Source organism: Anabas testudineus, chromosome 19, assembly GCF_900324465.2.
Source record: "Anabas testudineus chromosome 19, fAnaTes1.2, whole genome shotgun sequence".
Lineage (NCBI taxonomy): Eukaryota > Metazoa > Chordata > Actinopteri > Anabantiformes > Anabantidae > Anabas > Anabas testudineus.
The window spans coordinates 1,022,748-1,048,665 of NC_046628.1; the positions used below are offsets into that span (position 1 = coordinate 1,022,748).

A 25,918-nucleotide genomic window follows, 5' to 3' on the forward strand; every position below is an offset into this window, starting at 1 on the left:
GTAGAGAAAGCTGTCTCCCCAACTAGGCAGTCTGCCCTTTATCTCTAAAATCCTTGAAAAGATAGTTTCTAAGCAATTGTACGACCACCTACGTAGCAATAACTTGTATGAAGATTTCCAGTCAGGATTTAGAGTACATCATAGCACAGAAACAGCACTGGTAAAGGTTACTAATGATCTTCTATTAGCATCAGACAATGGACTACTCTCTATACTCATCTTGTTAGATCTTAGTGCTGCATTCGACACTATAGATCACAACATTTTATTACACAGACTGGAACATGTCATGGGAATCAAAGGAACAGCACTAGAGTGGTTTAAATTGTATCTATCGGATAGATTTCAGTTTGTACACGTTAATGATGAGTCTTCCATGCACAGCAAAGTCAGCTATGGAGTTCCACAGGGATCTGTGCTTGGACCGATTCTTTTCACTTGATATATGTCCCCTTTAGGCAATATTATTAGGAAACACTCTATAAATTTCCATTGTTATGCAGATGATACCCAGCTATATTTATCTATGAAACCAGGAGAAACTAATCAATTAGTCAAACTTCAAGCATGCTTAAAAGACATAAAGACCTGGATGTCCTCCAATTTCCTTCTCCTAAATCCAGACAAGACAGAGGTTATACAGTTTGGGCCTAAAAATCTCAGAGACACTATGTCTAATCACATTATCACCATTGATGACTTAGTTCTGGCCTCAAGTAATACTGTAAGAAACCTCGGAGTTATCTTTGATCAGGATATCTCCTTCACTTCATACATAAAAGAAATCTCTAGAACTGCCTTTTTTCACCTAAGAAACATTGCTAAAATTAGGAGCATCCTGTCCCAAAGTGATGCTGAAAAACTAGTCTATGCATTTGTTACTTCCAGACTGGACTATTGTAATTCCTTATTAACAGGATGTCCCAATAACTCATTAAAGAGCCTCCAGTTAATCCAAAATGCTGCAGCCAGAGTTCTGACTGGAATTAGCAAGATAGATCATATTTCTCCTATGTTAGCTTCTCTCCATTGGGTCCCTGTAAAATCCAGAATTGAATTAAAAATTCTTCTCCTCACTAATAAATCCCTTAATAATCAGGCTCCATCTTATCTTAAAGACCTCATATTTCCATATTGTCCCAGCAGAACTCTACGTTCTCAGACTGCAGGTTTACTTGTGGTTCCTAGAGTTTCCAAATGTAGATTGGGAGGCAGAGCCTTTAGCTGCCAAGCCCCTCTCCTGTGGAACCAGCTCCCAGTTCAGGTTCAGGAGGCAGACACCGTCTCTACATTTAAGACTAGACTTAAAACTTTCCTTTTTTATAAAGCTCATAGTTAGAGATGGATCAGGTGACTCTGAACCATCTCGTAGTTATGCTGATATAGGTTAGTCTGCTGGGGGACCTCTACTGATAAACTGAGCTCCTCTCCTCTCCTTTCTCCTGTATCAATGCAAATGCCACCATTGCATGTCATTAACTTTGTGTCTTCTCTCTCCTGTAGTTGTGTTTCCTCCTCTCTGTCTCCCTCTCTCTGTACTTTTCTGCAGGTATCCTCGGCCTGGAGCTGTACATCTCCAGAATCCAGTTCACCTGCCCAATGTTTTTGCTGCTTGTTGTCTTATTGCCTGCTGTTCTTTTCTCTCTTCTCTTTCCACTCACCCCAACCGGTGGAGGCAGATGGCCGCCCACTATGAGCCTGGTTCTGCTGGAGATTTCTTCCTCTAAAGGGAGTTTTTCCTCTCCACTGTTGCCTAAAGCTTGCTCAAATGGGCTTGTTGGGTTTTCTCTATGATTTTTTGTATAAATATTTTCTGTAAGGTCTTAAACCTTAAACTGTAAAGTGCCTTGAGATAACTTCTGTTGTAAATTGGCGCTATACAAATAAAATTGAATTGAATTGAAAGCTGACAGCCTCTAAGAGGTTGATGTCTGCTGAGTAAACATCATGCATGTGTGCGCAGAAAGAGAAGCTCACGTTTCTGCTGGAGTCTCACATGATGTTACATTTATTTTTTATTGAGGAAACTATTTTTATTAAAGGATTTTTAACCTGTGTGAAGAAATAATTTAATTAAAAATATAAGTGGTAAATCAGTGTCATGCATGCTTCAGTGTGTATACTGCACATATCAAGTTCTATATGCATATCTAATATATTTAGTTATTACTAACACTTTTACTCGACTGCTGCCTCTGCAGATAGTGATGTTATTCTCATATACAGTATTTCTGGAGAGACCTGTGCTTGGTTAAATTAAACACGTGTGACTTTGAATAAGGAGAGTCAGGTCAGAGGCCTCTACAGGTCCTCTGTGGCTCCCTCTTCAGGTCAACATCTGTCACTGCTGCTTCTGTTGCTTGTTTCACTACAGTGTCAGAAGTAAAGAGCAATAAAGGCAAAATATGGGAAAGAATGTTTAATTCTGCAGCAAGAAAAAGTTTAGAATTTGACTTTGATGACAAAACGTATTGTCAAAAAATAATAATTTCAAACAGTGAGTTATTCACAATGTGAGCTGGGTCTTCTGCTGAGTTTCAGGTCACTGAATTTACACGCTAATGCTTTAGTGTCTATCTATGAACCAGCAAGAAAACAACACGAATGCCTCAATAAGGATTTTTTGTTTGTTTGTTAAATGTTTCTTTGCTTGTGTAAAGCTGCTTTGTGACAATGTCAATTGTAAAAAGCACTATACAAATAAAATTGAATTGAATTGAAATGGCAAGGGAGAATATTTGCCAAATACTACACTGGGATTTAAAATGCCATCCAGTGGGCCTGTAGCTTCGCTTGAAACATCAGAAACCTCCCTGTCTGTAGCAGGCTGTAACTGTCCCCATTTCAGGATGTCCTTCAGCTTTATTTGTTTAGGGTGTAACTTACAATGGAGGTCAGCAGTCATATAGCAGCCTGTGCCTCAGACAGATTTGGGAAGTTGGCAGGAAGCTGGCAGAGCATGGAAAGGAAGAGCACACAGAAAGAAGAATAGGCACAGTGACAGTTCACAGTGGACCCTCTGATCCATGTATCCTCTTTCAAACAGGACACATGCACAAAAGGACTTTACTAAGTATGGATTATACATTATCCTTTTCTTCAGAGCTTGCTGAGACATTCTGATGGGTTGGTCTGGGTGGTGCAAAACATTAACATCCTCACACAAGTCTGACCTAACATAGCTTAAATTACTTATTATCATGTTCTGACAAATTCACCACGCACAGATCAAAAGTAACCAAACCTAAACCATAATGGAATCAGAGTGGGTTGTGTTTTAAATATTATGACCAATAGTTTCAGGACCCTGAAAACACTCATACATCACATACACACCTGTAATCATGATTGCTCTTTTACATATGTAAAATCACTTTTCAGTAACTAAAGGTGGCAAGGGATGTCCCATGTCAAAGGCTCACAGCACTGACATACTTGAATACTAAGAAACAACAACTCACTAATCACTTTTGCTGAACTTCAACAATTTTCTCATTTTTCTTTTTAATTATGTATAATCCCCAAAACATGTAAGGTCAGCATGTGTTAATTAATTTCTCTATGGAGCTTAAACAGATGAATTAGTGAAAAAGTAATTAAATAGATATAAGGAGGCACCTCTTGATTGGATTTTCAATCACCCACCACCCCTTCAATGTTGTACATCTTATTATAAAATGACTGAAACAGTCATTTAGTCATTTATCCCTTTTTTTTGGAAAATCTAACCTACTTTGTGGACCCCCACTTTGCTCTTGTGTTTACATGTGACTCTGTACAGATCAGCATGCCGAATGTCTGGACATATGTGCAGAAGGTTACCAAGAGGGATCACAAAGTGAAGTGAGCACAGAGGGCGTGACGTAGAACTTATTCATATATATGTAGATTAGTTCAAGTTCAAGTTTTGTGATCTTTCTGCCAGTACTGACCATTCAGAAGAGGATAAGCCGAGTCATTCATTGACTGGAGAACAAGACAGGAAAACCTATAAAGTGCTGGGCTGCATGACAGGATGTACAAGTGGACATCTATGGCCCAACTCATGATATGGCTGCACACACACATCCGCTCTCCTCTCTTCCTGTTTTCTCTCATCTAATCCCTTCCTTTTCACTGTCATACAGCACCACCACTGTTGACAGTTAACTGAGCCAACCGTACTTTTCTCCAGTGAAACATATCATTTCGATGGATCTACAGTACTACTATTACTGCCACTTAAGGTGTTTGGTTTGAACAGCTCCAGTGTCAGAAGTGACTGTCACAAATACACTTGCTCAGTTTTTTTTTAACCAGTCCACAATAGCACAATGACGTTTCTTACACGATGTGAGCATATATATAGAGGACTGACAATGAAGTATAGCAGCTCTGTAGCTGAAAATGTTCTAAATGAATTATTGTGCTATTATATGTTGTTTTTTCTTTTATTTTCTGGTAAGCAACCAGTGAAATGATGACCAAGATCCCAGAAAATGAATGTTATTTTGAGGCAAATGTCTTTGTGTGTATGAGAGAGGGGTGGAGGTTTAGATGCATATGCCCTACATTTATCTATGTCCTTATATTTTTATATACATTTAGCCATTATGTGGCATCAAGCAATCTGAGTCTGTTCCTGCAAGTCTGACACACTTCCTATGGTTTGTGTGTGTGTGTGTTTGTGTGTGTGTGTGTGTGCACATCCCACTTCTTGTTTTTGGTGGAGTAATAAGGAAACTCATAGTCAGGGCTTTTGTAAGAGGCTCATTGTCAACTACTACGACCACACTCCTAATGTGCCAATGCATTTTGAGAAGAAAAGCAGGAAATAGAAAGTGGTTGTGTAAGCTGGTCAAGAACTGCTGCCTTACTTATAATAAACTTACAGAAAATATGCTGAACTTTCTGTGGTATCATTTCTTTAATACACAAGTGGGTCACTCGCACATTAATGTAATGTAACGGGTGTGTCAAGTATTCTTTATTACTCCTTTTAACAACCAAATATTAAGAGGCTATGAGAAAAACTAAGTTTCAGGCTGATTAATAACACAATAATTAATAACATGCCATATCATAGCAATAAGCATAACAGTATTTCTACAAAACCTTAAATACATAGATGGAAAATAACAAACAACATATGCTATATTGATTAAATTAAATACAGTTTTGATGTAGATCTGCATATTATACTATGTTTTTGCAGTCTTCACTTTCAGATGGAAATACTGCAGATATGACTGCTCTGCATGGAGTATCCACACCCACTTTACGCCATTGGTGGTCTGCACTGAGGTCAGAGAGGAGACAGGAGTGCAGTGTGGATTTAAAAAATGTTCTCGAAGATGACAGGTAAAGGGGTGGAGTTGAGTGGGAGGTTCTGCTAATTAATGACAAAATGTTTCACTACTCATCCAAGTAGCTTTTTTAGTCTGACGAACTAAGGCTGAAAAAAGATGGATGTGTATTGAGACATTTTGACCTAGCACTTGCCATGACTCAACTTCCAGATAAAGACGCTCAAATCGCTGAGAATCTTGATAAACTCAACTTGTGATGGAAAAAGATCATTAAAAGATTGTTATGATCAGACCCATTTTTATTTTTCTGCTCATGTTGTATCATCACATTGCCAAATATGGAGTATTCACACTCTAAGGCATTTAAAAAATAAACTGTGTACCACTGATAAAACTGGAGATGAGTTCAAAACACACAGGTTTAATGAGCCTCCGTCTCCCCTGTAACAGGGAGAATATATCTCGTATAACTGGTGATTCTGATGTAGAGATGTTAGAGACTGAAAGTTGACTGGAGAAGTGTGTGCCATTATTCTGTAGAATTCATTTGTCATTTGCAACTGCACTGGTCTTCTTTCTGTTTCTGTTTTGATTTTGTGGAGGCCCAAATGGAATGTCATAATTTCTTACTCTAAATAGGGCTGTGTGCAAGTTAGTATCTTATGAATCCTGTAGAGTTTTAGCTCTTCTGATCTTCACATTTCTACTAGAAACCAGGGTAACGCGACATATCAGCAGAGCTCTGCTTCTCCTGACAGTTGATTATTTGATTCAGTGAATTCCTGCTTCATGGACCTTAATTATTTAATGTGTTGATTGTTTCTGAGTGCATTAAAATTTTTCTAAAATGTTCTAAAATGTGTACAGCGTTCTCAGGTTTTGGGGAACCTCAGGGTGATGGAGTTTTATCTCCATCTCATGTTTATGACAATGATGAGTGTGTTGCAGTGCTCAGTGTGGTGCAGTGAAGCCCGCAGCCTCCAGAGGTCTCCAACAAGGCTCAGACTTCTACGGTATTGTCCGTCTGACATTTCCTGCCAGAGGTCATAGTGCTTTATGTTTCTACTTCTAACTAAGGGGACAACAGAATGCTTCTCCATCATTTTCACTGTCTCACTGTTGTAGGTGCAGCACAACAAGCATCTTCAGATCTCTGTGATTTACTGATTCTTGTCCTTGTAGCTACTCAGCACTGAAAAAAGACTACCAGCGTCTGTCTGTCCTGCAGAAGAAAGATCACAAGGTTGAGGCCAAACCTGCCAAACCTGTCACTGTTTACAACCTGAGCCTGCAGGAGTTTAAGCTTCCTCTCTTTACTCTGGGTTAGCACATGTTGCATTATGAACGGTTTCTTTCTTAATCCACAAAGTAATGACATCTTTAAAATGTATTTTTTCCATAGCCTTTTCATGTTATAATCCACATTCAAAAAAACAGTTACAGTTGTGTTTTCATGAAGCATATTGAGTATGGTGGTTATGTCAGAAGCCTGGTGGACATTAATTCAATCATTCATAGATTGGCCATTTCAAATTTAAAATACATCACAATAAAGTATGCAAAAAGTGCAAGGTCTAAATCCCTTCTGAAGCCACTGTAGGCTCTGTGTTATCAGAAGTCTAGAACTGCTTACACTACAACACTTATAGTATTGCACTTCTTATTAGTATAATAATATACTATATATTATACATAGCATATTATTATTAGTATTGCAAAGTTCCTCACTGTTCTGGTGGATGAAGACAACAGGTTTCAAACACCCTGAAGAACTGTGTAGTTCTTCAGGGTGTACAGCTGAGACTGATGTTAACACAGAGAGAAGCTGAAGTTAGTGCTGTTGGTTTCAAAGTCCAGTGAATCACAAGGTTTCTTTTTCCTGTTGCACCCTCTTTTTGTGCTGACCATAGCAGGTGCCCTGGAATTCATTGTGAAGACACACACACACACACACACACACATACACACAAACACATAGTTCTCAGTGGTTGCTCGCACACATGCAATGAGATCTAGTCATTATATTTTAGGCTTGAAGAGAGAAATGGCCAGTGACAGGGTCCATGCTTCTTTACCTGATCCTCCTAATCAAAGTGAAGAGGAGAACCAAGAAGAGGACAAAGCTTTTGGGAGTATTTTTGCAGAGCTGGAATCTGTGGACCTGCCCCTAGGAACCACCTTAAGGTAAACTCATTTATAAAACAGGTTTTACATTTTGATCCACTGGGCAGACTCCTGAATCTTAAAGTGAGTAAACTAAAGTGCTGAGCGATCTTAGATGAAATTATGAGCATCTATGTTGCAAATTTGAGATGGAAGTAAACATATGCTTGTATTGTACAGTATTTGCTTAAAGTGTGTGAAAAGCGTGTAGTGTGAAAAGCATTTGACCATCAAAATAATTGTTTTATTTGAATAGCAGGAGTGCTCCAGTGTTGTGTAAAATATGTAATGTTAATGTCTTATTTGCTTGAGTGATAGAAATTCTACGATCCAACAGTGTAACAAGCGTCCAGCACGCAGTGTAGTTGTCCATGCTGGTAAAGGATACTGTAACTTACAGGATGTGTGGAAACAAAGCCACTGTCCTTGAATTGACTACAGCTGTGGTGCGCCCCCTGCAGGCCAGTCCTGACAGTGAGCCGTCCTCCGCTGTAGCTGCAGTGTTAGCCACAGCACACACACATACACACATAACAATCATGGCGGAAACTGAAACCCTGGAGTGTATAACGGAGCACGAGCGGATTTTACAGGAAATTGAGAGCACCGACACGGCTTGTGTTGGTCCCACTCTTCGGTAAGAACGGATGGTTTCATAGAAAATACCCACCAGCTACCCCGTCTTTGTTCTACGTTGCATTTCCGCCATTATTAGACCTTTCTGTTAATGAGCTACTTTAGCTAACCTAGTCACCGGCAGGCTAACGTTAGCAGTTTTGGCCATTAACGTAGGCTAACGTTATGTGTTGTTGAAATGAGGCATGAGCCTAGGTGGCTTGTGAGCTAACAGGCTAACACTAGCCAGTATTTTAGTCAATTGTGTGCAGTTTTGTGAAAAGCAGGTTTGGATTACATTTTCCTGGCTTTATGAGCTGATGTACCGCTGGTGACCTGTAAGAAATATAAACATCTGTGGGTGTGGCTGTGGCACTTGACATCTTGATATCAATATGCAGCTGATGCTAAATGCGACGCTAGTTCTTCAGAAAATATAGAACATTTCGGCTTTCCGTTGTACCATGTTCGAGTCATCATCCTGGAGATGAGCTGCGGCCGGGAAATAGCTTGATAACGGTAAAACGGGATCTTGACTTGCTCAATGCGGTCTTCTGCAACGGTTGTATTATCCAGGTAGTCACAATCAATGACAGTTGTTTGAACAATTAGTGTTTATAACAGGCTGCAGCTGAATGCCTCCACCTCTTACACGGTCTACACCTGCCCCACAGACATAGTTGTAGATCGTGGAAGACTTTCACAATGTATACCTTGAAATTAACAGTACTACCCTCACTTAACGTGTTCTAATTTCACTCATTCTTTAATATTATAAACACCGTCGATCTTTGAGTTAGGTATTATAAAACGTCAGTCATTGCCTAGTCTTCCGTAAACAATCTTGGATTATTCATTCGTAATTGAGTATAGGGCCTTTGTGTTAGTGCCTGAACTTTTCTCTTGCCTTTGTTATATTGTTAAGAATTGTTTTCAATTTGAGACTTAGTTTTACGAGATGTTTGGTATACTTGCATAAAATGGAAATTCAGTAGGCATAATAATTGAAAAGACTCATTAAAGGAAATAGTGAACAGTGTCTTTCCACAGCTAAGCTGATATTCTGAAATGTTGAGGCATTTACAGATTTAGTGATGACGTTATAGACTTATATTTATTTGTATATACATTTTTACATATATGAATTATATGTAAATATGATTATTACATAGAAATATACATACATACAGACATGGACAGTGTTTTCTAACGATGTACTGTATGGTTAGTGCTTAGTCCTTTTCTCCTTTTTTCACCTCTTGGTCATAAAGATGAAGCATTATACTTATACATATACTGTACATATCTGTAGTCTACATCGTTCATATAAAATGCAGACAACACATGAGAACAAGATTTGTGTTTTTTGTTTGTTTGTTTTGTTTTTGTAAACCTGGAAAAATATCACATGCAAAGTAAAAAAAAAAACATTTTTTGACAGCACTTTTGCTGATTGAGGTGTCCTTCATTTTCTCTTCATTTAGCAAATTATATATCAGTGATCACGATTTTCTACCTTTCAGTTAAGAAAGCTTGGTGTATTGATATATTGGTGTTTTAATGGTCTTACTATCATACGTTGATGATCCAGGGACAACTGGATCATCAACGTACGTTAAAACGTTTTAAGACTAGTACGTTTTAAAACGTTAAAACTTACTAGTTCAGACTGAAGTATTTTTATTTGTTGCACATATCATAACCCATAGTGTTAAGTGCTCAAACTTTCTTATTTCCAGGTTTATGTTAAAATCTTCCTGATTTTTAATGTGGTATCAGACTTTTGATCCCAACTGTATGTACAGTGAGGAACAGAAGTATTGTGTTCAGAAGCAGGGTGTTCAAATACTTCTGTTCCTCACTGTATACAAGGGTGGGTAGTATGACTAACTGATGGATATACAGTGCCTATAAAAAGTATCCACGCCCTTGGATGTTTCATCCTTTTATTAACATTATAGATCAATCATGTTCAATATAGTTGGTGACAAAAAATGTCAGAAAAATACCTCATTAATGTCAAAGTGAAAACAGGTTTCTACAAAGTAATGTCAAATAAAAATATGTAAGGTGAAATCAGTGTTTGCACTAATATTCACCCACTTTAAAATGACTGACCTAATCTAACAGAGGTCCAGATATTTGGTGCTAGTAGTCCCACAGTTAGTGAATTGGGAATCACCTGATCCCAACAACTGTTGCCCGGGTTCTTCACCAGCCAAAGCTTGTGAGAATGGCAAGGAGAAAGCCACTGTTAAAGAAAACTCGTGTTAAATCATGACTTGAATTCGCCAATAGGCATGTGATAGACTCAATGTTCAAGTGGAGGACCAAAATGGTGCTTTTTGTCTATCAGACAATATGATATGTTTGTCGCACACCATACACTGCACATCACCAAAAACGCACCTTCCCCACTGTGAAATATGGTGGTGTTGGCATTATGCTGTGGGGATGCTTCTCGGCAGCCGGGCCTGGAAGGCTTGTTTAGGTAGAGGGTAAGATTAATGCGGCAAAATATAAGATAATCTTATTCAGTCGGCAAGACAACTAGGCTTGGGAGAAGATTTGTTTTCTAGAAAGACAATGACCCGAAGCATACACCAAAACCTACAAAGACTGAAAAAGCTACTTGGATGAGTAGCGAAACGTTTCAACCTAACAAAATGAAGTCCAGCTGCCATGACTCAATTTCCAAAATACACAGAAATGGTTTACCGACAACAAGGTGAATGTTCTTGAGTGACCGAGTCAAAGCCCAGAACTCAATCCAATAGAGAATTTGTGGATGGACTTGAAAAGGGCTGTTCACACCCGATCCCTACTCAACCTGACAGAGCTTGAGCAGTTTTGCAAAGATGAATGGCATAAAATTCCAGATGTACAAGCCTAATTGAGACCTATCCACACAGACTCTATGCTGTGATTGCAGCCAAAGGTGCATCTACTAAATACTGACCTGAGGGGGTGAATAATAATGCAAACACTGATTTCACCGTACATATTTTTCTTTAATTGACATTACTTTGTAGAAACCTGTTTTCACTTTGAAATTAATGAGGTATTTTTCTGAAATGTATTTGTCAAAGTCTCCAAATTTTATTGACCATGATTGATTTATAATGTCAATAAAAGGATAAAACATCCAAGAGGGTGAATACTTTTTATAGGCACTGTATGTTTAACATATCATAAAGTAGAATGATAAAGCACTGTAGACTGGGTGGAGGTAGCTTCCTGCTCTAGCAGGAAGACAGACACTTATTTGTTTCAGCAAGTACCTTCTTTTAATTATTAATAACAGGAAAGAGGAAGCATTGAGGCTGATGATGACTGCACTACATTGACATTCCTGCATCCAGTTTGCATATGCTGTGCTGTTCTATTTACTATTTCTGTTGTAAAGATTTGCTGCTCACTGTATTTGACCATTCAAGCGAATTGAATGCCATTCATGAAAATAATCATTCTTTGCTTCTGTAAATGATTTAGGTATTGAGACATAGTAATGTCAGTTGACTCTAGGAACTTGTAATACACAGATGCAGCCCTTCAAAATATCACTGTTTATTTGTTCTGTCACATATTACCTTCCTTTTGTCCTTGAGCTAACTTCAGACTCATGCAAATTGTGTGAAAGTAAGGATTACTATCTGAATATGTGAATCAGTATCTGATTTGTTTAACAAAATGTCTCCAACTGTTGGCCATGTTGTAGCCCAACAGAACTAAGGTCTTAAATGGAGTTTGTTGTCTGCGTGAGTATTGTTTGTCAGAATAATGGTGTTTAAAGTGTTTGATATATGGACTGGTATATGACATGGTACGATCAAGAGGCACAAATTTTCTTTGCTGATTCCGACTTTCAAATTATTTTGAAAGAACAATTATTATTTCAGATTTTTTAAATTGTTGTCTGACCTCCCAATTCCAATTTTGGCTCAATTCAGTTCAATTTTGTGTCTAAGACCTATAATTGACAGCATACACAAACATTTTTGTAACTTTTCTTACATGAATAGTTTTATTGTAATAAAAAATAAAATTGACTATTAAGTAACTTTTACATTTTTCACTTTTCTTTCATTCTTTTTTGAACAAATGCCAAAATAAAAGGACTCCAGGCTACTGGACAAACCTCCAAGTAAAGATGAAGTGCAATATTTGTACTTTTTTATGTGTAAACCGATGCAATAGGTAACAGAAATAGAAGAATACAACAAGGCACCAAAAGTATTGTTGTTCCTCCACACCTTATTTTGGCCTTGTAAGTGTAAAATATGAGATTTACATCTTCTTCACTCTTTTTTTTTTTTTTTTTGATTTTTTTAATTAATACATTTTTTTAACCACTGATTAATATATTACAATGTATTTAAATGTCAAATGTTTAAACTGAGAAAATTTGTTTAATTGAGTTTTGGGTGACTAATGTTGTCTTGATATTGGATTCTAACTGCTCAACACTGGTGTTTGTTGTATAGAATGATTTGTGTTGTTGATATTTGTATTTGTTTTTTAGTTTCCTCTACAGAAGTTCTTGTCATTGAGTATTTCACAATAACCTACAGTCTGTTGTAATTAACACACACTCATAATGGTTCCTGTAAACAAATGTCACAAAAGGTGAGAAGATTTCAGTAGTCCTGGGACTCAAGTGTTACTTTTACAATTCAGTTTTACAGTTATGTAGAGTTGCAGTTGTCACTCTGTGACATTAAACGTGCATAGGGTAATTTCATCTCAGCAATAAAATGCAGAATTTTTTTTATACAGTTGAGAATGTAACTGTCATTTGGCTCACCAAAACATAGTGATTACAACACAGAACATTATTAACATTCAAATCAAATACTTAAAATAGAGCATTAAAGATTGCAACATACACTGCCTATTCTAAAAGAAGAAATGTCTCCACCTGCATATAACTAAGCAAATAGGTGAGAGACTCCCATTAGATAATTACTGTATGGATGATTATGTAACAAGTTATTTAACTTACCTTATGCAGTGAGTAGTTTCCCATTTCTTAAACAACAGAAGATGCATTCTGGGAAAGATGTGAATCAGTTTCAGAAGGGTCAAATTATGGCATGCTTGCATATGGCAAGCAAATAAAACATCTAAGGAAATTGCTGATACTACAAAAAATGGGTTAAGAACTGTCCAATGCATTATTATAAACTGCAAGGATAGTGGGGAACCATCATCTTCGAGGAATACATATGGTCTGAAAAACTAAACTTGAATGATCGTGATCGACAGTCTCTTAAACATTTGGTGAAATCAAATTGTAGAAAACAGTAGAACTCTCTGCTATATTTAAAAATGTAAGTACAGTGGCAAGAAAAAGTATGGGCACCCTTTGGGATTACGTGGAGTTTTGCATGAATTGGTCATAAAATGTGCTCCGATCTTCATCTAACTCATAACAGTACAAAAACATAGTCTGCTGAAAATAATAGTACACAAACATTATATGTTTTCATGTTTTTATTAAACATAACATGTAAACATTCACAGTGCAGGGTGGAAAAAGTATGTGAACCTTTGGACTTTGGACGTTTTCCTGAAAAATATATTGATAAACTCTGGAATTAATTTTTCCATCAATGACAAGAATCCGTTCAGGCCCTGAGGCAGCAAAGCAGCCCCAAACCATGATGCTCCTTCTGCCATATTTTACAGTGGGGATGATGTTTTGATGTTGGTGTGCTGTGCCTTTTTTTTATCCACATATAGTCTTGTGTGTTTTTTTCCAAATAACTCAGTTTTGGTTTAATCTGTCCACAGAATATTTTGCCAGTAGTGCTGTGAAACATCCAGGTCCTCTTTTGCAAACTTCAAATGTGCTGCAATATTTTTTTGGACAGCAATGGCTTCCTCCGTGGTGTCCTCCTATGTACTCCATTCTTGTTTAATGTTTTCCTTATTGTAGATGTGTCAACAAAAATGTTGGCATGTGCCAGAGACTTCTGTAAGTCTTTAGCTGACACTCTAGGATTCTTCTTTACCTCATTCAGCATTCTGTGCTGTGCTCTTGCAGTCATCTTTACAGGACGACCACACCTAGGGAGTGTAGCAACAGTGCTGAACTTTCTCCATTTGTAGACGGTCTGTCTTACTGTGGACACATGAACATCAAGGCTTTTGGAGATACTTTTGTAACCCTTTCCAGCTTCATGCAAGTCAACAATGCTTGATCGTAGGTCTTCTGAGAGCTCTTTTCTGCGAGGCATGGTTCACATCAGGCAGTGCTTCTTGAAACCAGTAAACCCAAAACTGGTGTGTGTTTTTAAAGGGCAGGACAGCTTTCAGCAACACATCCAATATCATCACACTGATTGGCCTCAAGGTTGGCTCACACCTGGCTCCAATTAGCTCTTGGAGAAGTCATTAGAAGGCTAGGGGTTCACATACTTTTTCCACCCTGCACTGTGAATGTTTACATGTTATGTTCAATAAAAACATGAAAACATGACACATTTTCAAACATGGGTTGGCCACCACAGATCCCAGAACTTAACCCCATTGAGAATCTTTGGGATGTACTGGAAAAAACCTTTCGCCGTGGTCTGACTCTCCCATCATCAATACAATATCTTGGTGAATAATTAATGCAACTCTGGATGGGAATAAATGTTGTGACACTGCAGAAGCTTATCAGAACGATTCCATGGTGAATGCGTGCCACAATCAAAGCTAAAGGCGGGGACAAGCAGGAAAGAAATTCCTTTCCTCTAAGAAAGAAATTCATGAGAAGTTAGTAGCTTTTTTCTACAGAGGGCAAACACACTAATGCAGGTTTTATTAAATCACCAACAATTTGAGTGCTTTCAAAACAGGGATGACCTAAGCTGACAGACAGCTCACACTAAGCCCTCTATATAGACACAATGGTACTTTCTTCTCACTTAAAGCAGGCAAACCAAGTGGCAGGTTATGTAATGATAAGAAATATCAGATTCAAGGATGGATCCTATGTCAAGGAGCTGCTTTATAGATGGGGGAAGTGGATTGTTGGTGGTAAGGGGGAGACTATGGACTGTGTTGCAGTTTTGGCCAAGGTTTCAGGAGTGTTACACCCCGGCAATTTGAGCAATAACATTTTAGTAATAATAATGGCAGATTTCATTTTTCAGCTTCTACATTTCTGTAGTTCAGTGTAATGGGAAAATTATCTTCTTCGTCTTGTCGCATCAGGGTTTTATTGAAGTGTATATCAGCAGCATCACCTACTGCAGCTCAAGTGTTCTAAGCTTTAATATCTCAGTAATTATCTGTCTTGCCTTACATATTATTTGATGAGCAAGTAGTTTTTTCTTTCTAACTTACTTAGGTCTGAACCTTTCTTCTTTTTTTTTTTTTTTTTTATCTGATCACACATCTTTGATAGATTAACATTCTCTACTTGTTGTAGTTCTGCTACTTTGAGTTGTGTCTTAGTTTGGAGATTTCCGACATCGTGTGGCATCGTGCTCACACAGGCAGAGCGCAGATCTTTTTGTATTTGCACACAGTGTAGCCTACATAGTGAACTGTACTCAATGCCTCAATGCATCTCAGTAGACCACTACAGGTCACAGAGTGGTGCAGGAGCTTATACTGTGGGATTTCCTCTGGATGAAACAAATGCCAGGGGGATTGGGAAATCCCAATGACTGCAAAATGTGACACACAGTCGGTGTCTTAATTATCTTTTCTGTGTCCTAATAAATGCATAAACGTTTCTGTATATTAATTCTGTCTTGCTTGTGCTCACTTAAATAACATATTGTAGTTTTAAATGTGTTTATTATGTCAGTGAAAAACTAAAATTAAAATGATGAGTTTTTTTTGAGCCTGTCAGTCAAAATCACAGATTATGAGAAAGTCTACCACAACCTCTGCACAAATGCCTCACAAGACATGTTGGGTACAGATGGCACTGATTAGTCTGAAACAAGCTACACGAAGTATGTGCAGTTGAGAGAGTTTGAAGAATGTAACATGGAAGTACAAGAAATATAGACATTGTCACATAAGAATGTGACAATGTTGTTGCTTAAGGTTCATTGTTAAGATTAACCGTTTATCAAATTCCGTGTAAGTGATTGTGTAAAGTACATGCAAATAAGACACCTAAGAACTGGCACCTGCATTTTTGTTTTGAATACAATAATTGCTCAAAGCCTGGCACAAATCACTAACAAATCTTTGGCAGTCAAATAAGGAGACTGCAAATTTGCAGAACGATGATGATTATTCAGTCTGGCTGAAATCCTCAGATCTGTATCTGGCCTCATTCCTATTATCTAGCCATCTAGATGTCTAGGGCGGTTTAAAATTTCAACACAAAGTTCTGCAGAAATTCTTTGCTCAACTTCAACTACCATCAAGGTAGTCCTTCATAGGTGAGGGAAAGCAAACAGAAAAAATGTAATCTCCAGCAATATTTGAAGGAAATTAATCATCCTTTTTTGTTAACGTTTCCACCCAGAAATATGATAAGACCAAAGCTTCAGTTCTGTGAAGAACTTGTGAACAAAGTTAATGGTCAAATAGCTAAAGGTATTGTACTGCTACTGTAACTGCTGTCATGGAGCAAAGACTGTGAATCTGTAAGTGCACTGTGAGTTCAGTGGCATGATGTGACATATTACGGAATAATATGTTACATCAATAAAGTAAAGGAACAAAGTTAGTACTGCATATTTATGAGCCCATTAGTGATTTGGCATTATTTTAGTAGCACAAGTAAAAAGCTCTAATATACAGTGGCAAGAGAAAGTGAACCTTTTGATGATGATATGTGTCCCTTTATGCCAGATGTAGTGTTTGGTGTTCTTTCCAAATAGTTCAGGCAGGATGTCCTGCCATAGACACCCTGCTTGTTCATTGCTTAATGTACTGTGGACTCATGAACACGGATGTTTGCCAGTTTCAGTGATGCCTTCAAATCTTTGGCTGTCAATCTGGGTTGTGTCTTTACCTCATTGATGAGGTTCGTTGTGTTCTTAGGGTCATTTTGACTGGCCGCCCACTTCTTGGGAGTGTACCCATAGTCATCAATCAAGTGTCTTCATTTGTAAATTGTTGGCCTAACTGTAGACTGGTGAATTTGAGTCTTTGAAAGTACTTTGAAACCCTTTCTAGTTTTATGGAAATCCATTCTTGATCTTTAGAAAAACTCCTTTTCGTGAGGTATGGCTCACATAAGCTTATTCTTCTTGTTCGGAGCAAACTCAAAAAGTTTCAGTGGTCAAAGAAGATAATTTTCTACCATGTATGCTAATAGTTAATAGACTCCATTCTTTTCCCACTATCACTATGAGGTTTTTATGGTTGTTCTCAATAAAAATATAAAAGATCTGAATTTTTGGTGTTATTATTTTAGGCTCATTAGATTTGTTAATACTCTTGACTTAGATGAAGATCAGATCACATTTTAAGACAAATTGTGTTACCTTCCTTTTTCATCTGTTGGCATTTAATGTCAGACTGCGGAAAAGCCTTATATTCCCTAATGACTAAAACAGCTACTATTATATTTTCAGTACTTTTCTACAAAAACAAGAAAGCAAGTGAGGTCACATCTTGAAAACTTGGATATTAAAGAATTATTTTATATTACATTATATGTTACATTATGCCTACTGCAGACATAGCTCCTCTCTTGGGCACAGGTTCTGGTGTATCTTCACTCCCACTTTCTACTGTTGAGCAAATTCACATTTCAAATCAAGTAGTTTGCATTCGTAAGTTATTCCCTCAACTCTGATGGTGGATGGAAAGGTGGGGCTGCAGCTAGTGATTTTTTTAATTTTCACATTTAGGAGTTCAATTTTCTTGAAATTAAAGGTTTAGCTCAAAAATGTTTGACAGTAGTGAAAAATGCCATATTAAGTCTTTTTTTTTAACAATGTTCAGTGTAAATGTCATAATTGTTGCAATGATATATGTTCAGTAAATAGTATGAACTCAGTTATAACAGTTTCAGTTGTAGGTTTCTGCATTTAGCAGGGTTAGGGTTAGAAGCCTCCTATTACTTTCTTAATTTAGCAATCCTAGAAAACACAGTATATATGTGACTACACAGGTCATCAATTCTTGTGTGCAATCAAGAAATTAGATTTGTTTGGGCTAGTTACTGTATATATGTACATGGAATGCCACACCACTTAGTTTGTGTTCCTTGGGGCTCTGTGTTATCCAAAGATTCAACAGTTTAAAACTATATTACTTTTCAGATTATAAATAATAAAGTCAGGGACATTGCCGTAATTAACTTCAACAAGGGCCAACACTTGCAGTGTGACATTTTCATACTCGTACAGTGAGGTATGAAAATCGTTAAAAACACCTGTGACCGCAGTCCAGATATTATCATAACAGTGGTTAACACATAGACTCAGTTTTCATATTAACAGTTTGGCAGTTTATTGAGCCCGTAGGAGTGATACAAAGGAATTAGGATCATTCTCAGGAATTGGGACTGAAATGTTGTATCCCTCAATTATTCAAATTTGAGTTTGTTTTGTACAAACTATTAAACTTAAGTTGCCCTCCAGACAAAGTTTGTAATAGAGACACTGTTTCCAGGTTACAGCAGGTCTTGTGGTCTGCAGGGGTCAGCACCTACTGGAAGTGGTCCAAGGGAGCACTCTCAGTGAACCAGAGGCAGGGTCTTGATGGCTTCTCCATGCAGAGACCAAAGTAAAGCCTATGCAGCTAAGAGTCATGTTTTCTTTGACATCATGTGGATGACCGGGTGTGGGTGGGTTTGTTCACAACAGGGAGAGAGTCAGTCAACTGTTTTCACAGCAGAAGGGGGCAGTATTAGGCTGGTGTTAATTTTGTGGTTGATGTGGTTGTGTTTTCTCGATCTAGTCTTAAACTTCATCTACATTGTCTGTTAGGCCACATCAGCATGTTGAATTTTCCCAGCTAATTTGTGCTGCGATATCCTTCTCCACACATGCAAGGTGATTTGAATAAACCGTCCAGAGTGTTACTTTGTATAAACTAACTTTTCCATATCTAACAGACAGAACACACCGATCCAGGAGGATATCAAATATTCAAATTACATAATCCTTCGAATGTTACAAGAGGACACATACACTGCTCAAAAGAAAATTAAGGAAAAACCTTGAAAACACATCAGATTTCAATGGGGAAAAAATTGATGCTGGATATTTATACTGATATGGACTGTGTGATGTGATGAAAATATAATGGCCTAGAAATGTTCTATTGGATTTAGATCAGGCGAGCGTGGGGGTCAGTCAATGGTAATTCCTTTATCCTCCAGGAACTGCCAGCACACTCTCACCATGTGAGGCCGGGCATTGTTGTCAACAGGAGCAACCCAAGACCCTCTGCACTCGTGTAGGGTCTGAACGTGGGTCCAAGGATTTCATCCCTATACCTAATGGCACTCAGCATGCTGTTGTCAAGACTGTAGAGGTCTGTGCGTCCCTCCATTGATATGACTCATCAGACTATCACTGACGCACCACCAAACCGGTCATGCTAAACGATGTTAGGCAGTATAACATTCTCCATGGCCTCTGCAGACAGTTCATGTCTGTCACGTGTTCAAGGTGAACCTGCTCTCATCTTTCAGAATCACAGGGACCCAGTGACAGACCTCTTAATTTTAGTGATCTATGGCAAATGCCAATCAAGCTCCACTGTGCCAGGCAGTAAGCACATGGCCCACAAGAGGACGTCTGGCCCTCAGGCCACCCTCATGAAATCAGTTTTTGGTTTAGAAACATTCACACCAGTGGCCTACTGCAGGTCATTTTTTAGGGTCCTGACAGTGCTCATCTTAAGATAAGATAAGATAAGATAGACTTTATTCATCCCACGATGGGGAAATCTTTTTGTCTACAGCAGCAAGGTGACATTAAATAGGACAGTATAGAAAAGCAGTATAGAGTGGCAAGCATCAATATTAACTACACAAGAAAAAATAGAATAAATTAGAAGACAATTAAATTAATTAATTAAATACACACCAAACAACGATAATATAAGCAGTTAACACCAGTATAAAAACAAATGACAATAAACAACAACAGCAACAACAAATTAAATACACTGTGTAGGTACATAGTGTGTCACTGTAGTACTGTGTAATCTTGTTAAGGACCTTCTATGGCCAGGTGTTATATGGTCACTGTTTTAATATGTTAGTTGATGGGGATGTCATCAGTGGTGTCATAAACTAAGGAATGGTAGAGCAGATGATGATGTAAGACGGAAGGCGAGAGGATCATCGAAGCCAATACAGTTGATCCTATGAGAGATGTCGGTCTGAGTCAGAGTGGTGGAAAGAGAGATGGCCGTTGCTAACAGGCTGCTAACATGGCTGAAGGGATTGGTCTGTACAGGATATGGACATTTTCCAACATGTCATTGGTCACACAGGAAAATATGTTTTTGAAAACTTGTTATAAATTTCACACATTTACCTTTGAAAAAATAATTTGATTTTTAATTAAAAATCAAATTATGAATTAAATTATAAAAGGTTTTATTTTGTCTTACATAAATATGCCATGAAAATAACATGAATATAGCCATAAAGTGACTCTCCTCCTTATAAACACACCCAAATAACCACATTAAACATTAGAATATTTTCAATGAAAAATCTGATCATGATCTAATTTATTACTGACAGTTGTAGCTGAGATATGTGTGCTGAGCAGGCAAACTCCCCCTCTTTACCCTGTTTTATCCATTTGTGCTGGAGTGGTTTAAGCAAACATAAGGTCATAGATCCATAAGTGAGCATCAGGGATGTTCTTAAATCACAAAGGAACCCTGTTTGTTCAACTATATACTGTAAATACTGTATAGTTTATGAATGTAGCATTTCAGCTCGGTGTCACTAGATGGAGCCGCTACTCCAGGTGAAAGGGAATGGCATGGGCTCATGGATCAGTTTGTGGATCGTCATTAATAATTCCCTGTTCTGTCCTATAACTGTTGTAAGTGTACAGGACAGACAGTGATGTGTTATTTTCTATCTTTGCAGTTGTGTCAGTTGTGTGGTTTTAGAATGAGCTTCTGTGTCAATGTTTTTCCAAGAGGTTGTTACTGAAGAGTTGTTGGTGAAGCCACTGTCCATGAGTAACTGCTACTGACATGTACTGTAGCAGCTGGGAGACACTGGCAGCAGTTCTGTTTTCAACACACTATATCATTAGAAATTACAGTATAGTAGTAGTCTAACAGATATGCCTCTCAAATAATAGAGAGACATTGTTAAAGTCATCTTAAAATTGAAAATAATACCATTTTCTTTTTACACTGAAGATCAAGCAATGAATATGAGATAAAAGTTCAAAATTCCAGCTTTTATTTGATGCTATGTTCACCTCAAACCTTAAACACTATAGAACATAGCACCTTTGTATCAGATGAACAGCAATAACCCAAGCAAAAATGTGGCAGTGCTTCCAGGCTAAAAGGTTCAGAGCTTTCATTTAATCAGCTGTAGTAGCATTGAATTTTCATTTAACACCTTCCACCCTAGCAGCACCTGTTATGATTACATAAATTGTGCTCAGAAATTTGAGAACGTCGTCCAACCTGTTCCATCCCTTTTGGAAAGGTCTATTATTATTAATAATAATTAATAGTGGCAGTGGCTCTTGCTATTATATACGATTACTGATTAAACAAACGGTATGTGTTATCAGGTGGAAAGGACTACTTTGCAACATTTTCCTTCCTACCAAGTTCCGTGATTCCTTATTTTGTTTGTTTACTTTTCAGGTCTATTTACGATGACCAGCCCAACGCACACAAACGCTTCATGGAAAAGCTGGATGCCAGGATAAGGAATCATGATCGTGAGATTGAGAAGATGTGCAATTTCCACCACCAAGGTTTTGTGGATGCCATCACAGAGCTCCTTAAAGTCAGAGCAGACGCAGAGAAACTAATGGTAAGACAGCAGAACAATAAGTCGATAAGGTTGTTGTCCTCCTCATCATTTTTTAAATTGGAATATAAGACAAATATTTGTCCTAAAGATACATAGTATAAACAAGAAGAGTTAATATACTGTAGGCAAATATGAATCATATGGTATTCGATTGTATTTACACATAAGCAGCCTACTGACCTTGACACACCTTATTACACAGTTATTTGCTTTAAATAGAGAAGGTCCTGATTCAGCGCTAACAGTTCATCTGAATCTATTGACTTGATGTGAACACTATAAGAGAAATGAATGCAAGGTCAGCTGGGTATTTACAAGAGAAGGTTCATTCAACTCGCAGGCTGCAGCTCAAACAGGAGTCTCCCAAAGCTGATGTAACATTTGCAAAAGAAATCTTCTTATATATCATGACTTGTAGCAGGTTAATGTTAGCACTGAAATGCTACTGAATAATTTTGCTTTCTGCAATGAAGTAAGACCACAAATAATGTTTGGAAAAGTTTAAAGTTTACTCTGCCACACTACTATAGAGAATATAGGTTCAGCATCACAGATCATAAGCATCATTGTCACTAGGCCAAAAAGCTTGCCCAGCACACATTTATTACTGGCTCTCTGCCTTTAGACCAGTGCTTATGTCAAACCCTGCATATGACATAAGTGATACACATTATGTTATATTACTCCACTCTTGTTCTGTTGCTGGAAGATTGCTGAATGAAAAAAGCATTGATTATGTAGTCTGTCCCTCTGGTTTGGGAGCTTCGCTGTTGAAAGGCCTGTCATCAAAAAGCCAACTGGTCAAGTAGGTCGTGGTTCTCAGCTGTGCGTCAAGAGCCGAGAGTTCAAAAATCCCCATCCAGAATTGAGAAGTTTGTCACTGAATCTGTGAGAAAGAGCCTGTCACAAGCTATTAAACCCCATGAAAAGCCCAGTGCTCCAACCACGAGTTCAGGTCTCCCCTGTCTGGTTGATCTGAATTTGCCTGCCTTTGTCCTTGCTCCATCATGGACAATGAGCTGATTACAAGGCTGAGCAGCTGCAGTGAAGGAGGGAGAAAGGGAAAAGAGAGGGCATTGAGAGAGGGAGTAGACAGAAACAGGACTCACACATAAACATGTGACAGCATATGTGGCTGAACCAAGACAAAGCTATTCATATCTTCGAAAAACTGTTGTCAGCTGTCAAATGTGTAAAGCAGAGTAGGTATAAGCTAGATTTTGGTCTGTCAGTTTGACTCAGCGATAACATACCAAGCTTTTTCTTTGTTTGCTTTGTAAGGGTCAAGTGACAGACACTAATCGAAGACTACAAGAAGCTGGGAGGGAGGTAAGTGTGCATGAAAACACAGGAAATACAGCACATGCTCATTAACTACAAAGACCTCCTTGATGTCACCTTCCACTGCACATTCCTTCCCTCAGGTAACTGCTCAGACAGAAGAGGTGATTCGGTGTCGAATCCAGCAGAGGAACATGGCCACCACTGTTGAGAAGCTCCAGCTCTGTATACCAGGTACCAGGCTGCCTCTGTGTCTGTGTGTGTCTGTGTGAAGGTCATTTGTTTCAAGTCTTAATAGTCCTAAAAATAATAGTCCTAAATGGATCGTGGAACCACTCAAGGCCATTTACATACACTTGTAACTTGAATTTGACCAGTTCAACACACTGTAGGGAATCTTGGACCTCAGCCTCTACTGATACACATTTCTCATTTCCTCTTCTTTTGCAGTGCTAGAAATGTACAGCAAACTAAAGGAGCAGTTGGAATCTAAAAGGTATTATGCAATTTCCCATGGTGACGCGTTGTGTATAACTGAAATATTAAACTTATTTGGATCTGGTAATCAGCATACTGGACAGCTTCCAAGTGCTTTGCTTTGCAAACATGGCCCTTTATGGTTCATTGCTGTGTACCAAAGGAACACGGCATTCACTGACAGGACAATTGACCCTCAGTGTGCCCTCGTTCACAACCAGCCCCCACTTGCAACACCGTCACGGTTCACGGCCCACAACCAGTCCAAGGCAATTTCACCATACTGGATACCTTATGGGATCTGTGCATGTAAAGCATACTTTAACCACTAATGATATGGCCATTGCACTGTTACTTTGTGTTGGAATGAGTCTGTATTCTTCAAATGAACATTGTTATCTGTATTTTATGTGCCTGTGCCTAGGTCATTTTCAGTTCAATATTCTGCCACTTGTAGACTCTGTGTCCTCCTTTCTGGTGATCTGCACTATGACGAACCTATTTACTGTATGGTTGATGACACTTCTGTTCATCTGTAATACAGCACCTTCTACACTCACTGACCGACCAATTAGATCCCTCTACAGACTGCCTATCAGTCTAAAGATGGGAGCTCAGCACACTGACCCAAGGTTGAACCCTTGAAACACTATGAAAGATGACAATATTGCATAAAGACTGATAAAGACAAGGGTTAAGAACAGAGTCCCGGGGTACCACATGCATAAGAAAATATTAATTTAGTGTTGTTATAGGAAATACGCTATACTTTCTGATGGGCTGTAGATTTAGAAACCAACACCATCTTCAGACAGTGATTAAAACAAGAGTTACAGTCTCGAAATGTGTTTAAAAAAGGTTATCTGGGATTCAAAATATTGTTCATACAGGACCTAATGTTACATCTGATGTTATTTATTTTACTGTGGGAAAGCTCTAAACAATTATGGGCCTTAAAAGATGTTGCTTTTATATATTAGGTTACAGTATGACAGTGAAATCTAGATTTGTTTTCAGTGCCAATAATTCAGTAAGAGAAATATGCGGCTCTAGCATAGTAATAATAGTACTAGTAATTCAGTACAAACAATACAATGAGAGGTAGAAAGCTTCCAATTCAAGACAGTGATGACAGAGCTGTGTTTTAACTGATATGTTTTTTTAAGTTTCATAGCTGTACTAAATTAAGCTTGTATCTGCAGATACTATGCTGCGTTGAAAACCATGGAGCAGCTAGAGAAAGTCTACATCCCCAGGTAAGATAATACCACAAAGGCTCTTGAGGTAATCCTCCTATAAACCCTTTGTGTAAATATACAACCCACTTGTTGTAGCCTTCAAACATGAGCGGTTTGTAGCTTGGCTGTGAACAGCTCAGATTCACAGCAGTTTAACATATTGTGTTGATCTATTAAAATATTGCTTAATGCAATTTTAGTACAGATTCTTTCTTGTCTGTTGTCCCACTACAACAACTTATTTCAATATGCATTGCATTTCATTAAGGAGGCAATGATGCCATTTGACAGGTAGTATAAATTTCATGATATCTAAAGCCAATATGTGCAGCCCAAATTTGTGTTCACACTGTGATGCCACTTACTGAGCATAGCAAAAGAATCTGAATAGATGTTTTATGCATCAAAGATGTTTTTAACATTATCAGCACTGTTCGTGTTAAGCAGCTACAACACAGTTTGATTTTGGTTCTGCCATGTTACCCGTAGAGTCAGTCAGTACAGGTTCTGCCAGATCATGGCGGAAAATCTACCCAGACTGAGAGAAGAGATCAAGGATATTTCCATGTCAGACCTCAAGGACTTTTTAGAGAGTATCCGAAAACACTCGGACAAGGTTGGAGAGACTGCTATGAGACAGGTAGGACAGGATCTCTTTTCAGCAGTTCCTGCAGTAGCTGTGGAATCAGCTTATTTATGATGATGATGGTATCTCTCTCAGGCACAGCAGCACAGGACCTTTAACAGTGCTGTAGCAAAGCAGGCCAGTATGGGCCACTACATGAAGCCTGTGTACTCTCTCAGTGGACAAACACACACTCACAATGGCTTGATGATGGATGACACAGGGGATGAGGAGGAAGCAGACGAAGAGGTGAGGAAACATGTTTGGGTTTTACAGTATGGGCTCA

The 25,918-nt window shown here is 38.2% G+C and overlaps 1 protein-coding gene across 7 annotated transcripts in view; it reads left to right on the plus strand.

Annotated features, from left to right (window-relative positions):
* Positions 1-7,273: 7,273 nt before the first annotated feature.
* Positions 7,274-25,918, plus strand: part of exoc6 (exocyst complex component 6) — a 46,299-nt gene continuing 27,654 nt past the window's right edge. For 2 of the 7 annotated variants that reach the window (XM_026350897.1, XM_026350898.1), the window contains exons 1-8: positions 7,274-7,472; positions 21,840-22,011; positions 23,293-23,340; positions 23,436-23,526; positions 23,743-23,788; positions 24,972-25,025; positions 25,497-25,647; positions 25,729-25,881. In XM_026350897.1, the coding sequence (XP_026206682.1) occupies positions 7,294-7,472; positions 21,840-22,011; positions 23,293-23,340; positions 23,436-23,526; positions 23,743-23,788; positions 24,972-25,025; positions 25,497-25,647; positions 25,729-25,881 (894 nt within the window). In that variant the 5' untranslated portion in view covers positions 7,274-7,293. Of the gene's footprint in view, positions 7,473-7,943; positions 8,089-21,839; positions 22,012-23,292; positions 23,341-23,435; positions 23,527-23,742; positions 23,789-24,971; positions 25,026-25,496; positions 25,648-25,728; positions 25,882-25,918 lie in introns of those variants that run through there. The other 5 variants (XM_026350899.1, XM_026350900.1, XM_026350901.1 and 2 more) reach the window with 3 other exon arrangements.